The 16,069-nt window shown below is 54.3% G+C and overlaps 7 protein-coding genes across 7 annotated transcripts; 4 read left to right on the plus strand and 3 right to left on the minus strand.

Annotated features, from left to right (window-relative positions):
* Positions 1–82: 82 nt before the first annotated feature.
* UMAG_11010 (uncharacterized protein) lies at positions 83–1,270 on the plus strand (the record flags this gene model as incomplete). The annotated part of the gene is made up of 1 exon (XM_011391529.1): positions 83–1,270. One exon carries the CDS (start codon positions 83–85, stop codon positions 1,268–1,270), a length of 1,188 nt encoding a protein of 395 aa, XP_011389831.1.
* An 826-nt stretch (positions 1,271–2,096) lies between these two features.
* On the plus strand, positions 2,097–5,045 carry UMAG_03361 (putative COPI coatomer subunit beta; the record flags this gene model as incomplete). The annotated part of the gene is made up of 1 exon (XM_011391445.1): positions 2,097–5,045. One exon carries the CDS (start codon positions 2,097–2,099, stop codon positions 5,043–5,045), a length of 2,949 nt encoding a protein of 982 aa, XP_011389747.1.
* A 122-nt stretch (positions 5,046–5,167) lies between these two features.
* On the minus strand, positions 5,168–6,334 carry UMAG_03362 (uncharacterized protein; the record flags this gene model as incomplete). Its single annotated transcript, XM_011391446.1, has 1 exon — positions 5,168–6,334. One exon carries the CDS (start codon positions 6,332–6,334, stop codon positions 5,168–5,170), a length of 1,167 nt encoding a protein of 388 aa, XP_011389748.1.
* Positions 6,335–6,803: 469 nt separating this feature from the next.
* On the minus strand, positions 6,804–10,991 carry UMAG_03363 (rRNA-processing protein UTP22; the record flags this gene model as incomplete). Its single annotated transcript, XM_011391447.1, has 1 exon — positions 6,804–10,991. One exon carries the CDS (start codon positions 10,989–10,991, stop codon positions 6,804–6,806), a length of 4,188 nt encoding a protein of 1,395 aa, XP_011389749.1.
* A 426-nt stretch (positions 10,992–11,417) lies between these two features.
* UMAG_11012 (uncharacterized protein) lies at positions 11,418–12,230 on the plus strand (the record flags this gene model as incomplete). Its single annotated transcript, XM_011391530.1, has 4 exons — positions 11,418–11,466; positions 11,553–11,840; positions 11,913–12,116; positions 12,202–12,230. 4 exons carry the CDS (start codon positions 11,418–11,420, stop codon positions 12,228–12,230), a joined length of 570 nt encoding a protein of 189 aa, XP_011389832.1.
* Positions 12,231–12,338: 108 nt separating this feature from the next.
* UMAG_03365 (uncharacterized protein) lies at positions 12,339–13,748 on the minus strand (the record flags this gene model as incomplete). Its single annotated transcript, XM_011391448.1, has 1 exon — positions 12,339–13,748. One exon carries the CDS (start codon positions 13,746–13,748, stop codon positions 12,339–12,341), a length of 1,410 nt encoding a protein of 469 aa, XP_011389750.1.
* Positions 13,749–14,473: 725 nt separating this feature from the next.
* Positions 14,474–16,015, plus strand: UMAG_03366 (uncharacterized protein; the record flags this gene model as incomplete). The annotated part of the gene is made up of 1 exon (XM_011391449.1): positions 14,474–16,015. One exon carries the CDS (start codon positions 14,474–14,476, stop codon positions 16,013–16,015), a length of 1,542 nt encoding a protein of 513 aa, XP_011389751.1.
* Between the last annotated feature and the right edge of the window lie 54 nt (positions 16,016–16,069).

Genomic DNA, 16,069 nt, shown 5'->3' on the forward strand with positions numbered 1-16,069 from the left:
GTGTGCTTCCCTCCCCTTTCTGTGCTTAACGATCTTGCTGATTGCTGTGGTGTCAAGAGCAGCAGTCGATCGGTTCGACGAAATGGCAGATGTTACCGATGACGACCATGACGAGCCGGACGAGCCGGCAGCTTCATTCCGAACAACGGCCAAGAAGGTGACCACCTATGCGGGACGAAGTCGTCGTGCCATGACGGAGGATCTCGAGCCTCGATCTCTTTGTCTGGTCAACCGAAGGGACGTCTACGAGGAAGAGATGCCAAAGGCGCCTAGCAGTCCGATCTTGTCCTCGCTTCACAGTCCAGTATTTCCTTCGATTCGTCAAGTGAAGTCGATAGCACGCAAAATCCAATCGAAGCCAACGTCTTCTGGAGCATCTTGCCGCCAGTCGGAGCAGCTCATTTTGGATCTGGGGCAGCAGATCCGCATTCGTTGCAAGGAGTGCGACATGCAGTACGACACGTCTTCAGCAGAAGACTGCTCGCTGCATGCGCGACACCACGAGCGAACGGTCAAGGGCTTGGACTGGAGCGCCAAAGCCCTGACGTTGTGGGGTGAGACGGTATCGCAGCTGACGTTGTCGCGACGTGAAGTACGGGGCAAGTCGTCGCTGCTCAGCAAACAGAGTGGCGGGACCAGCGAAAGCCGGCAACTAGAATCCGTGACGATCCGATGCTACGACATGTCGACGCTCAAGGACGCTACGGTGTCCAGAAAGATCAACGAGCTGTTGGAAACGGTGGACGATGCTTTGGGTGCAGCGCCGGTCAATCTGTCTGATATTCAAGGATGCAAAGTGCTAGTCGCGGTTTGTTCAGGCCGAGCGGCCGGAACGGCTCTGGTAGGACGTGTACCTGTCGGTCAAGCTCGAGAGGTGCTGCCAGGGAGCAGCAACAAGGAGAACGATAGCCCGTCTAAGAGCGACAATGTCGAAGCACAGAAGCTCCCTCGTACCGTGTGGAACGACGCTGGAGACGCCATCTTTGTCTCTGACGCCTTGCCCTCGTCCAAAACACCACCCGTGGGCGTGTTCCGCATCCACGTGATCGCAAGCTGGAGACGTACAGGCATGGCCAGTGCTCTGCTGGACGCAGCAGCAGACAGCAGCGTCTATGGCTTTGACTTGGACGGCCTTGTCAGGATGTACGGAAGCAGGGCGAGGTCGGTCGCTTTCAGTCAACCTACGGAAGCCGGACGAAAATTAGCAGAGGCTTGGATTCGGAAGGATACGACGGATAATGCAGCACGCCTAGTCGTGTTCGAAGCTTGATTCACGATTCACGATTGTAGTTCAGCATTGCCACACTAGCAAATCCTGAATGGCATTCGCGATTGCTTTTTGCAATTGCTACACCTTACTTGTACGCTCATCGATTGACACATGAGTCTCTTGAGATTCGCAGCACGCATGACCACAACAGGCACGAGCCAACGTGCACCTGGCAACGGGCCAAGTATGGTATGCTGCACATGGGGCAGGGGCATACGCTTTAACAGGGGTGAAATTCACGTTTGTACGTTGTCGTGCGAGTGGAAAGAGAAAATCAAGCAGACATTCGTGATTTATGATTTGTGATTGAGGATTGAGATGAACGCGCTGTCAAGGCGCAGAGAGCTTCAACACGCGAAAAGAAGCACCATACACAGAGTGAGAAGTCGTGAGGAATTTCACTGATTCACTCGTGACTGATTGAGAGCGACAGAGAGTCAGTGAGTGATCCGAGCGGCAGAGGCGCTGCTGCACTCGTGACTGGATGTGTTGAGCTGGAAGGTTGGCAGTCACAGTCACGAGTGAAGCTACGGAATAGTCTCTGACACAGGCTTCGCTCGGTCGTCGGTCTTGGAAGCTGTGGCTGCGAGAGTCCAACACGACGTTGACTCGTGACTGTTTATCGCTTCTTCCCGACACCGTCATTGCTCCCCATCGCATTTCGTCTCCATTCGCTCGCCGTCACTACGCAAACAGATTCTCGCTACTACCGACGCTGACGCTGCATATCGAGAGCCAGGACAGCCGAGTGCCGACTTCTCGTTTCGCCATTGGCATCATTTCGACTATCCATCGACACGCTCGGCTTAGGTGACGCTCATACGCCATGACGTCCTCCGAGGCCATCGCGTACACCGTCGTTGCTTCCGACCCCAGCAGCGACGTTATCGAGCTTTCCACTCAGGATCTGCGAAACAACCTCCAGCGCGGTTCCGATGAGGTCAAACTGGAAACGCTTCGACACATTATTGTCTCGACGCTCAACGGCTCGCCTCAGCCCACCCTGCTCATGCCCATCATCCAATATGTCCTGCCAAGCCGTAACAAGCAGCTCAAAAAGATGCTGCATTTCTACTGGGAAGTCTGCCCCAAGCTCGACGAAAAGGGCAATCTCAAGCAGGAGATGATTCTCGTCTGCAATGCCATCCGAAACGACTTGCAGCACCCCAACGAGTACATTCGAGGCTCTACATTGCGTTTTCTGCAAAAAGTAAAGGAACCTGAGCTGCTCGAACCGCTCATTCCTACCATCCGCCAGTGCCTCGAGCACCGTCACAGCTATGTCCGCAAGAATGCCGTCTTTTGCGTCTATTCGATATATCAGCAGAACGAGAGCCTCATCGTCGATGCTCCCGAGCTGATGGAGACCTTCCTCGCCGCCGAGGCTGACACCACCTGTAAACGCAATGCATTCGTTCTTCTCTGCCATACCGCTCCTGAACGGGCCGTCCAATATTTCCTCGGCCTCGGTGACCAGGCCGCATCGCAGGACGAGCTCATGCAGCTCGCCATCATCGAGCTCATCCGCAAACACTGTCGCGGCGACTCGCCCAACCGTGCTCGCTACATTCGTGCTGTATCGGAGCTCCTCTCTGCTCCCAGCCACTCGGTCAAGTACGAGGCTGCCACCACGCTCACCACACTCACGCAAAACGCTGCTGCTGTCAAAGCGACTGCTAGCACGCTCATCGAGCTTATCGTCAAGGAGAGCGACAACAATGTCAAGCTCATTGTGCTCGATCGTCTCGACGCGCTACGCACTAAGCACGAACATGTCATCGACCCGCTAGTCATGGATCTCTTGCGTGTCCTCAGCAGCCCCGACATGGACGTACGACGCAAGGCTCTTCGCATCGCCCTCGAGATGGTGTCAAGCCGCAACATTGAAGAGGTAGTGCTGCTGCTCAAGAAGGAGCTCATGAAGACGGTCGACTCATCGCAGTCGCAGGACAAAAACCTCGAGTATCGACAGCTTCTCATCCAATCCGTCCACACCTGCGCAATCAAGTTTTCCGAGGTCGCAAGCAACGTCGTGCACGTGCTCATGGAGTTTCTCGGCGACTCGAACAACCCTTCGGCGGTTGACGTCATTGCCTTCGTTCGCGAAGTGGTTGAGAAATTCCCCGACCTGCGTTCCTCCATCGTCGATAAGTTGCTCCGCACTTTTACGGATATCAAGTCTGGAAAAGTTTTCCGTGGTGCGTTGTGGATTGTTGGCGAGTACTGTGCTAGCATTCAAGACGTCAAGGAAGCGATGCAGCAGATTCGCAAGGTGATTGGTGAGGTGCCCATCCTCGCCGCAGAGGAGCGTCTGCTCGAGTCGTCGACTGCCGAGACGGATGGCACCAAGGAAGAAGCCGATGCGGCGTCTTCGTACTCGGCGTTGGCAGCCGCTAAGCCTACCTCGTCGGCGGCCAACCGTGTGCGCGCCGATGGCACCTACGCCACTGAAACCGCCTTCAGTTCCGAGACCAACCAAGCTGCTCGCCTCGAAGCGGTCAAGAACGCATCCAAGCCACCTTTGCGCTCGTTGTTGCTGCTCGGTGATTTTTACACGGGGTCCGTACTCGCATCGACGCTCACCAAGCTAGTACTCCGCTTCGCCGAGCTCTCATCCGACGCCGGTGCAAAGAACAGCCTTCGTGCCGAAGCGATGCTCATCATGACCAGCATCGTCCGCGTAGGCCAGTCCAATTTCGCTGCTTCGCCCATCGACGAGGACTCGACCGAGCGCATCATGGCTTGCGTCGAGACACTCGCGTCGTCCGCCGAAGAGGCACAACCCGAGAGCAAGGAAGCGAAGCAGGTATTCTTGCACGATACCAAGCAGGCCTACACCAAGATGGTGGAGCATGAACAAGCGAAAGCGGCGGAAAAGCTCGCCAAGGAGACCAAGAAGGTCAAGGTGCAGCCCGACGATTTGCTGTCATTCCGCCAATTCTCGAAACAGGCGGCCGACGATGCGGTCGAGGAGTACGAGCGCGAACTGACACAGGCCACCGGAACAGCCGAGGCTGCCAAGGACGACTTTATCAGCAAGTTGGCACGGGTGGTTCAGCTCACTGGGTTTTCGGATCCTGTCTACGCCGAGGCTTATGTCAACGTGCACCAGTTCGACATCTTGCTCGACGTGCTTGTTGTTAACCAGACGTCGGAAACGCTTCAGAATCTTTCGATCGAGTTCGCCACGCTGGGCGATCTGAAACTCGTGGAGCGTCCGTCGAACTACACGCTTGCGCCCTACTCGTACCAGTCGATCAAAGCGACCATCAAAGTTTCATCTACCGAGACTGGCGTCATCTTTGGCAACATCATTTACGAAGGCGCTGCGGGCACGGGGACGCAATCCGCCGGCGATGCCAAGTGCGTCGTTCTGAACGACATCCACATCGACATCATGGACTACATTGCGCCCGCCTACTGCAACGAAGCGCAGTTCCGAGCCATGTGGACCGAGTTCGAGTGGGAAAACAAGGTCAACGTCAACACCTCGATCACCGACCTGCGCGACTATCTGGCACATATCATGAAGAGCACCAACATGTCGTGCTTGACTCCCGAGGCGAGTCTGGCCGGCGAGTGCGGTTTCTTGTCCGCCAACATGTACGCCAGGAGCTTGTTCGGCGAGGACGCTCTCGCCAACTTGAGCATCGAGCTCCTGCCGGACGGAAAGACGATTCAGGGTCATGTGAGGATTCGTAGCAAGACCCAGGGGATCGCCTTGAGCTTGGGAGACAAGATTACGCTCGCCCAGAAGGCGGCGAGTAAAGATTAGTTACAATACGACCTCAAATTGCACGAGTTTCCATTGCCCTTTTGTCTTGTATCGAGACTTGTGAATGTGAATCGTGAGTGCTGCTGAATGCAGATCATGAGTGAAGAGGAGGGTGCAACGAATCAGGCGTACCAACCAGCCGTATCGGAATGACCCCCGAACGCGCTACCGCCGCCTCTTCCCCTTGCACCGCGAGCACCGAACGGATTCTCGCCTCTAGGCGGGGCGAGTTCGTCCCAATCCGGTTCGCCACCGAAATTCTGCGGTCTGGCACCGCCTACATCCGGATGACTTGCTTCGGGCCCTGCCCCACCCGGATAGATGGGATCAAACCTCGCTCCTGGCGGAACAGCTCCCTGAGGCAGTCCTGTTCCTTGCGGTGGGTAACGGTTGCGGAACATCGGATGATTAGGTCCAACAAACATCCCCCCGCCCGTGTCACCTCCAGGAAACACAGGAGGTGGTGCAAATCCTGCTCCTCCTCCGCCACCGAACCTCGGAGGAAGTGCGAGCGGGGATCCACCCAACGGGTCAAGGTCTCGATCACCGATGATCAGCGGGTTTCGAAAAGGTGGCTGATATCCAGATGGAAGTGAAGGATCGTCTTCATCCGCAGCCAACGGCGGACGTGGCTGCGTTGTGCCAGCTGTGGGCCGACTTGGACCGCTGGATTGAGTCGAAGATCTCTCACCGCCACCACCACCACTGCTTGCATTCGAGCTGTTCTCTTCTACATATCCATCCTTCCTCAATCCCGGAACCAACTGTTGCAGCACCTGAATCTTGAACGCTGATGTCAGATCTTTCAGCCTTGAACTACCGATGTATCCATTCACCAGCATCTCTTCGTCCTTGCCTTCACGAGGATACGGCCAGAATGCACTAGACAGGTAATCGCTCAACACCACCTCCATCGTGCTCGTCTTGGTGCCTTGCAGTGCCACTCCATGGATCACCGCCTTGTTTCCCAGCTTGACAATCTTGACAAGATAATCGAGCGAAGATTGGTGGTGTTTGTAGCGGAAACTATAGTGATCGGGTCCTTTGGCGTTCCATTCGGGGGGAAGTTTGTTGGTGGATGAAGAAGTGGGTGATTCAGAAGACGATGGCGCAAGCCGATCGTCTTCGGATAGACCGGTGAGCCGAAAGTCGAGCCGGGTCATGATCGTGTGGATGATAGCGGCCAGTGCGTCTGCTGGGTTGCGCAGGAGAGGTGATGGGGAGGAGGTGGGCAGCAACTGCTGCTGCAACACTTGAAGCAAAGCGGATGGGTCGAGCAGGTCGGTCATCTTTGCGGTGAGTATGAGTGAGTCGGGTCCAAATCAATTCAAGAGTGTGGTCGCTATGTGTACTGAAGCTGACGGTGCTGAACGTACGGTAAGACGTGGAAGAGGGAGGATAAAGACCCAAGTCACAGAGCGTCTGTGCTTTCAATTTATGCAGGGTCGACTGCGCGAAACTCACGACTCACGACTCATGACTGGTGACGGTCAACTTGGATTTCTTTGTGGAGATCGTCCGGCTCGTACGCGTAAGTGGTTACCCAGTGGCCGCGCAATTTGCTCGTCCGCATCGTTCTTGACCGTCGACCTTCTCCCGTCCTGCTGTCACATCCTCTACCGTCGCCCCCTCGCTACGCAAAATTGACTGATAAAGCGTCTCACACTCGTGACTATCACAAACAAACAACCTCGACAAAATAGAAGAACGAGCAATAGTAGTCTGCTTCAAGTAATGCCAGAGTACATGATAGTGACCTTAGCCACTTCGCAATTCGATCCTATCTACAAGTCCTTCACCCAGTCGCTCAATTTCGGCCACAATGGCAGACTTGTTGAGCTTGACCTGCGCCTTGTTTCCTGCAATGCTTGGACAGGAGGAGAATCCCAGTCCCACCTTGAAATCACGCTCGCGATCGAGCGAAGGGTTGAACAGTCCACCGATCACACATCCTCCGTGTTGATCGTGGTACAATCGGAACGAGTCGCTGTACAGCCCTCTGAGCAGCGTGAGGAACGCTTCTGCTGAATCGAAGCCGGGTTTAGGAGTGGAGCCTAGCAGCGTCCCTGACGATTGAATGGTGGCGGCGACGTCGTTGGCATACTTTGTACGTTTGGCGCCCCACACTGCTGGATCGGCATGAATGTTTTCGCTGTATCGCGGCAGCACGCTCGGATTGAGGTGGATGACAAAGTCGTAGTGTTCAAGCGAGGGGGTGAACAGTGCTCGCACTTGATCAGTGTCGAGCGAAGTGGCTTCTTCGAGCACGCGGACGGCGCCCCGCGCGAGCTTCTTGATGCCATCGGCAACCCCTCCCACCGGACCCTTGCGACCAAACGCGAGCCCTTCGGTGTCCGTTTCTGTAGCAACGAACCATGCGCGATGCATCATCGAAGGATCACTACCTCGTGCAGCATTGAAATGCGTCTCCACCTCGGTACGCTTGTCTGTAGGGAAAGTGTAGATCTCTTTGGTCGTAGCAGAGTCGATCACGGCTTGGATAGGGACCATCAATGGTTCCTCTTTCCATCTCCAATTGGCGAGCAGTCGCAAGATTCTTGACAATCCAGCGACTGCAGATGCTGGTGCACCTTCTTCCGGTGACAGGTACGCCGCTGCACATACCAGCTCGATCAGCTCTTCTGGCACGGCGTTAGACGACAGCATCTGGCTAGCCAACCATCTCTTCGTCAATCGAACGGCTCCTCCAAACGACGCAAAGCGATGCCCCATCGAAGCGATGTATGAATGATGCAACGGAGCTGTCTCAAACCTATGTTGCCATTCAAGCAAAATTTTGCGAGCTCGACGCTTGGCACCTGCCGATTCAAAGCGGTCGGCCAGAATACGTTCGAGTAGCAATTTTTCGCGGTTGTGCATCACCCGTGCTCGGAAGGCGAACCCAGACGCGAGAACGAGTTCCAAACTGCACTGATCCTCCATCTTTGATGAAGCATGCGGGTCAAAGACTACGCGACACGTGACGCCGGCGATCTTGTTGGTGATCTCGGCGCACATGCGTTCGAAGAAAGCCGCTTTCATGGCTTGGATTGCCGAGAGCTCATTAGGCCACTTGCCGGAGCCCTCAAAGGTGAGGATGATGTCGTGGACGGGCAAGTAGGATGCGCAGTCTGGAATGCGGTCACCGAGTAGATCCAAGTTGATAGGAGCGGGCACAAAGGTGCTGGTACCTCGCAGACCGGAAGAAGCAGGAGAGATGGAGATGATGGACAGTGGAAGCGATTCGAGGGCACGCAGATCTTTCGATAGCTGGTCAAAGGCTGACTGGACCAAGGTGAAACCTTTCTCTTCGGTGCTTACGAGATGAGCGGCACGTGCCAGGCTCGTGTCAATGTCCAAGAGCGATTCGAAGTGCGAGGAGACGAATTGGATCTGTGATTCGTGGATCGCGTGGTGACGGAACATCGCATACGACAGGATACGACGTGGAATCGCCCATCGTGAACTTTGGGTCGTCACTGGCCAGACAACGCTCTCGAGCACTCTGCCGTCTTTGAATCGACGCAGCTCGGACATCTTGCCCCAGAAGGCGCGGAACTGTTCCGCCTTTTCTACGTCTTGACTCGAAGGCCCGTGCTCGACCATCCTCCATGCTTGCTCTCCGTTTAGCACTAACCCGATCTCGGCTTGGCTTGAAGCAGCAGGTCGTGCTCCATCGAGTCTCCACGTTGAAGCCAGGCCACCTGTAGCACGATGCAGAAGAGCTACGAGCTTGGCACGGCCTTCGAGAGCGCGTGATGCAGTCGTGCTGACTTGGATCATGGCGGCTTGGAACGATGTGCCAAAGTCAGCGCGCTGGATGCGACTCGATGCCGAGAGACCAGCACCGTTGCTGTTGCTGTTTACTTTCGACGACGCCCTGGCCGTCGACAGTGCAAGGTTAACACGCGCTACTTCATCGAACGTGAATGGAGCGGCTGTGCGGTCCTGCAAGAACAGCGCGTCAAAGTGATCCGAACTTGGATCGTTGAGCATCTCGAACGTCCTCTTTGCTTCGTACTGTAACAGATCGATAGAGCCAGTCGGCACGAAAGCGAACAAGTTGAGCATACCGCTCGGATCGACCAAGACCCGATCAAAGACCTGGCTGAAATTCTGACGTGGCACTTTGTCAGATCGACTGGCAAGTCCCGCTTCCGGCATCGACTTCATGAACACCGGCTGCGTCTTGAAATCGTGCTTTGCCAACCAATCCACCACACCGCGGAAAAGCTGATAGCTGGAAAAGCTGTTGGACAGATTGCTGCGTCCCGCATGGGTGGTATCTCGTTTCCAGCCGGCTTTCTTTTCCTCTCCTTGCAACAGATGCGCCAGAATCATGGTGAGGATGAAGCGGATGGAGGCAGTGCCTGCGACAAGTCTGCGACGATCGTCATCAGCGTCGTGGACATGTTTCGGGTTGAGACGACCGCCAGAACCGAATCCTCGTTGAAAAGCCCAGGTCTTAAGTAGCAGGCATGCATCTGCGAATGCTGGACATGCCTGAGCTACGGTATGAAGGTAGACGAGATGGGGAAGGTGCAGTGTGTCGGCGAGGATGGCCGCGTTGTAGCGTGGGGTAGCGGCGATGGAGGCGTTTGCGTCGATGGATGCTTCATCGTTAGGAGAAGCTACGCGCACATTGCTGCGCATAGGATCGAGATGGATAGGCTTGAAGGTATCAGCCTCGAGAGAAGGGTGAATGCGGATGGTGCACTTGAGCTTGGAAAAATCGGTTTCGGACTTGTCGTGAATCGGTCGGAGCACCAACACAGGGCGCCTTGGATCCGCATCCACGAGGCCGAACGAAGCCGTCACACCCAACGCGATATCATGTTCATCCTCTGCTGTCTGGATAGCGTGTGCAAGTGTCGCAAGGTAGAAAGCTTTCTTATGAAAGTATCGAAAGTTGACGTAATCCTTGGGCTGGAACAGACTCGAAGGCATCACAACTGCGATATCGACATCCACCCCAGCGGGACGCTTTGCTGTAGACTTGAGCGGCCAGCTTCCCACCAGATGCATTGCTGAGGGCTTTTCGAAACCGAGCTTGTAGTTTGCTTCGGCCTTGGGAGCGGGGTCAGGAAACGGAATGCGGACCTTGGATCCGGCCGTGCGTTTCTGGAAGCTTTTGATCGCCTCGCCCACAGGTAAAGGTTGGATGGGCGAGAGGGCTTCGAACAGCTGATGAAGTCGTCGGAGGACGGTTTCGAGGGCACCAGCCTTGTTGTACGCGGGTCGTACTTCGGGAAGCATCTCGTCAACTTTGAGTTTGAAGACATTGTTCTTGAAGAGTTCGCCGGTTTCTTTAAGTCCTTGCACCTCGGCGAGGGTGGGGATGGCATAGAGAGCGGACTTATTGGACTTGCGGGAGGATGATGCAGATGTAACTACATTGTCTGAAGGTGTTGCTTCCATGTCGTCGCCATTCTGAGTGTTGTCACCGGCCTCAAGATCTTCGAATCCACCATCCATATCCTCGTCCGACATGAGTTCGACTTCGGATGGCTCGATCCGGTCAAAACTCTCGTCGTTCTCTTCGTCATCGTCATCCTCGTCATCATCTTCCTGATCTGATGCAAGCTGTATCTCATCTTGTGATACTGCTTCGGAATCTTTGTCTTCGTCCTCGCTGTTGCCATCTTCATCGTCGTCGGCATCATCGTCATCGTCATCGTCATCATCTTCATCATCATCGTCATCATCGTCATCCTCCTCCTCTGCATCTGGCAAGGCAGCAGATCCAGTGCCATGTAGGGCGGCATCCAGCAAATCCTCATCGTCGTCAAAGTCGTCATTGTTGTCACTGTCGTCCATGTATACAGAAACCTGTTTGGATTTGCGCGACGTCGACTTGGTTGTCGATCTGGCCGATAGACTGGCCTTGTTTTTGGAAGAGGAAGGCGAGGAGGTGGATGCCTCTGCCTTTCGCTTGACACCTGGCATATTGTCGTTCTTCCGGCAATCTCAGAATTCCTCTTCCTTGATGAATACGAAGATGGCCTGTAACAGAGAGTTTGGTGATGCGCAGAAGATGAGCAGAAGAAGGTGTATGATGGCTAAGTCGAATGAAGGCTGAGGAGCGTGTGGAGAAAGTCAACATTTCTTCCAAAAACTTTTTTTTCCCTCGGCTCAAGAGCCACATAGAATTTCCCAGATTTCCGCGACCCGAAGACACATGCTCCCGATACAAACTCGGATCGGGCTATTCGTCGTTGATTCGGAGGGCTTGTGCGAGCAACGCCATACATTCGTGATTCTTACAGCCAACACCCAACACTATCTGTGATTCAGCAATCGCCTCATAGTCAAGAATCACCCACCCTTCACCCTCAGCAGGCAGATTCCTTGCAAAACTCGAACGCAGCAAACATGGCGGACCAAGAGCACGATGATGCTGTCCACCAGATCGACGTTCAGAGTTAGTATCACTGTACCCGCTCCATTATATCTCCTCCACAGGTCAAGGTGATTAACCACGCAGTTTGCATCATACATCCATTACAGACAAGAGACTCCTCCATGCAGCTCGAACAGATGATCTCGAATTGCTGCAAGAGATCATCTCCTCTGGAGCCTTTGATGCAAACCATAGCGATGGAGTAGGACGTAACGCTCTGCACTACGCTGCTGCGCAACAATCAACCCAAGTCCTTCCCGAGATTCTTAATCTCGAAATTGACGTTGATTATCAAGATCGAACCAATGCAGATACGCCGTTGCATGCTGCTGTCAGTGTCGATATTCCGGAGGGCGCGGCTGGGAAGGAAGTTGAAGAGATTAGGAATTGGATCGGTAAGTGTCCTTTTCCACATGCACATAATCAAGCCATGGAAAGAAAGCTGACAGGAGATCGGATGTGAACAGTGAACGAGCTATTGGAGGCAGGCGCAGACCCAAGCATTCCCAACAAAGATGGCGATTTGCCAGCAGACCTTCTCTCTTACGGTACCAAATCACGCTCGCAATTGGGTCAGGACTTGGTAGCAAGGTTGAAGAGAGGTCAAGCAGAGATGCATATCAGTGCAAGTGACATTGCTGATGATGACAATGATGTTGGCGATGGCGAGGGTAAGTATTTTACACAACTTTTGTTCTGTTGTAATAGACGCGCTGAAAACTGACATCATGCTCAATTCTGGTTGCTTGGTGACAGGCAGCGAAGGTACACCATCAGAAGAGTAATCACCTCCCCCGTTTCTCTCATACCACAGACACACTGTATCACGGTATACACGGTCGCCCAATACATATGCATTTCGAATTGCGCTGGTTGTGCCCTGGTACCAGGGACTAGCGCAGATCGACCACCTTGACGGTCTTCCGCGGCCGTCCATCAAGACGAGGTGCCTCATCCTTCCCTTTCTCCTCTTCGTCGTCCACCACGGGTATTCCGACAGTCTCGAGCTCTTCCTCTTCGGACTCAGACATGACGGTGGCAGCACGTTGTCTTCTAGTCTGTCCAGCTTTTGACGGCGACAATGAAGGTTGCGTCTCACTGCCGGCGTTGCGCAAGGCGGCTTGTGCCAGTGCGGCCGCAACACGTTGAGATGAATTGCTGAGAGCCGGAGGCTCCCGTGCTGCCTGGTCGAAGTCGTGTGTAGGTTCATGATCGCTATCGACTTCTTCGATTTCGCTCGGCAACGTCGGAAGCGCAGTTCCAGATTGTTTCGACGGGACTGCCATGGAAGTTGCTCTGCTGGCGGTCTGCGACGAAGTTGGCCCAGCTGCGGATGTCGAGGAAGCAGGCTCGACCGAATCGAGGCCATTGTCAGCTGAGAGAACCCAGACGTTGGCACCACCTCGTCGATGCAAGAGTTCCCGACCGAGCCAGTCGATGTCAGATTCGTCGTCGATGGGCCCTTCGTCAAGCTCGGCTTCGGCGTCGTTGTCGTATGTGGTAGTGGTGGGTTTGTTGTCTGAGGAAGGCTCGTCAGCTTCATCTTGTTCCTCAACCAGCAACATGGGCACACCCGTAAGTGGGTGAATAGCAATGCTGGTGCGAGTCGACGGCGTAGCATATGCTTGGCCAGTGGCTGTTGGATCCGCCGACAAGCGCGGTTGAACATGGCTGTGCTGGGTAGATCTCGGATGGTAAGGGGCATGTCCGCGCAAGACGAGGGGAGCGGTATGAATAAAGGGGTTGGCTCGAGGATGTGCTGAAAGACCTGACTTCTGGTCCAGATCGTCCCATGCTGCGTGAACATCGACAAATGGAGCAGAGCGTGTTCTCTGCTCAGCATGACTTGACCCAGCTTGCAGATTTCGGTGCAAATACCTCGGGTCACGCCGGTGATAATGTTGATGATGATGATGCGGCTGCCAAAGGTCAGGTATCTGATATCCATTGGTCGCGAGGACTCGCCTTCCCAGCATGTCAACAAGCTCGTCATCCTCGTCCAACAGTCTTCTGAGACGCTCCGCTATCGTTTGCGTTCTTTGTCGCTGAAGTTCGGCTGCGATGAAAGCCTCGGCTGCGGCGTGAGCCTGAGCCTCGGCATGTCGACGCGCCTCCTCGATGGCCAAGAAAGCAGCCGCTCGTTCAAAGTCGTTATCGTCAAAGAGATATAGCAATGATCGTGCGTCATCTTCGTCCTCCTCGATAGCCGAAGGTCTCAAAGCCTGCATGGATTGATGGACCTCGAGGTGGAGGGGAAGCTCCTCGAATTCGACCGAGCCGAGCAGGATAGTGTTGGCACTCATCTCGACGACGAGGTTTCTGTGGCTGTCTGTAATTTGCTTTGTTGATGCTCAAGACGAACAAGGTGGACGAGAAGAGCAGGGCATCGAGGGGAAGGCAGCGAAATCGTGAATGAGATGCCGTTGATTTAGGGTCCAATTAAGCTGAGTGGAGGGTTGAGCAGGAATCACGCACGACGATTATCAACTTGGTTATAAGGAGTCAGCGGCAGCGGCCATGCACGTCATGTCACTTGAAGCCTCGGAGTCGTGAGTGAGTCAGATTCACGATTGGAGCGTTGCTTGATGAAAGAAAGCTCACCTGTGGCCCCTGCGTCGTGTGACAAAATCGTGAATGCTTCGGGAATCCACCAGAAAGCAGCGCCGAATTTTCGCGAAAATGTCGGAGCCCATGTCACACAGCCGCTCAACCATGAATCTGTCCAGTCGATCGTAGCTTCACAGCCCGATCCACGAATCACAACTTACAAATCGTAGATTGATGCGTTGCGACAGAGAACTAACATGAATATTTTGCATCCTGTGTGGTTTGGGTGGCATTCGTGATTCGTGATTCGTTAATTTCCTGTCAGTTTTAGTCGCTCATTTCCTCGGCGACTTTTTGATTTTGTTTCTGCATTTGCTGTGAGTCTCTCTCTTCTTCGTTTCGTGGTCTTCCGAGGTGCTTTCTGTTCCATCAACCTGCACGAACTGGCTTCTTGAGTCGACGAAATCAAGATCACAGCAGGATGGATCCAACTTCTAACTCAAAGGCTACGCAGATCAGAAAGACGGCGTTTGTTTCGTTTCCCGGCGCGGACTATACTCAGGCTGCTGCTGTCCGAGCAACGCGCAAGGTGCTTTCCGCCCATGGTTGGCAGATTGAAGAGGGCCATGGCGACACTGAATCGGCTCCGCTGGATACGCATCTGTACCTCGCCGACTATGATCTTTTACCGTTTGAAGACCTGCTTCCCGGCCCATCTTCGTCTCTCAAAGGCAAACAGCCTCAGTGCTCGAGCTACGTGATTAGAAAAGCGCTCATCCGTAAGCACTACCTGGCATCTGCGCTTAACACATATGCAGTCAAACTTCCGCCGGGATCCGCTTCGCACCGTTTCCGTACATGTACGCCCAAGACCTGGCATTTTGAGATCCAGTTCGCGGACGAGTTGGACGAACTGCTCCTGGACGATCTTTACGATTTGGGCGAATTGCTCGAGGAGAATCAGGCGGCTGCCGAACGAGGCCAAGAAGAAGATGTCACGTGGTTTATTTTAAAGCCGGGAATGGCGGATCGAGGGAACGGCATCCGCATCTTTAGCACACTAGACCAGCTGCAGACCATCTTTGAAGAGTTTGAATCTGATTCTGACGATGAAGACGACAGCAACGCTCATTCAGAACAGGAGCAGGGCAGATACGCTGGCAAGGACACTTCGGTTATGGCAAGCCAACTGCGGCATTTCGTGATCCAAGAGTATGTTCGATCGCCGCTTTTGATGGATCCGCTCCAATCTGCCAAGGATGGCGACTCACTTGAGGTGCACATCTCACAGAAGCTCACATTGGATCAAGACTCGACAGAATCGGAAGCGAGGAAATTCCATCTTCGTGCCTACGTCCTCTGTGTAGCTGGACTCGCAGTCTACTTGCACGACGAAATGCTGGCACTCTTTGCTCCACTGGCGTATCAGACCCCTACCGAGGCGACATTAGACGATCTCCGAGGTCATCTCACCAATACTTGTTTGCAGGAGGATGGTTCGTTGGCGTTGGGGAACGACGCTCGTCCCAAGGAGGCAAACGTTTTCTTGTGGTCCGACCTCGCAGGCTCAGTTCTGAAGCGAGCACAAGCTGGCGAGTCTGATTCACCCGGAAGGCTATCAGAAGAGATGATCGACGATGTGCGACGCAAAGCCGTTGACGTGATTGGGGCCGCATTCGAAGCGGCGGCAAAGACGGGCAGTATTCACTGGCAGATGTGGCCCAACGCGTTCGAGGTGTTCGGTGTTGATCTTTTGGTTGGCTACGACGAAGTTGCGGGAGCCGAGCGCAAGAACGAACTCAAGGTATGGCTGCTGGAAGTCAACGCCCAGCCGGATTTCGCACAGACAGGGGACCGGCTCAATGCCGTCATTGATCGACTTTTTGAGCGAGTCTGCGAGATTGCCGTGCTGCCCTACCACTCGGAAGAGCGTGCTGAGAAGGAGCTTGACGATTGGAAGGTGGGCGAGTCACGTCACGCCACAACACTGTGCTTCAAGGAGGACCTTGGACGTGGCTTCTGATTGAATCAATAACCTACACGCAGCCTCAACGTCCTGAGCGAAAGCGTCACTCAC

Source organism: Mycosarcoma maydis, chromosome 8 (genome assembly GCF_000328475.2).
Source record: "Mycosarcoma maydis chromosome 8, whole genome shotgun sequence".
Classification (NCBI taxonomy): Eukaryota; Fungi; Basidiomycota; class Ustilaginomycetes; order Ustilaginales; genus Mycosarcoma; species Mycosarcoma maydis.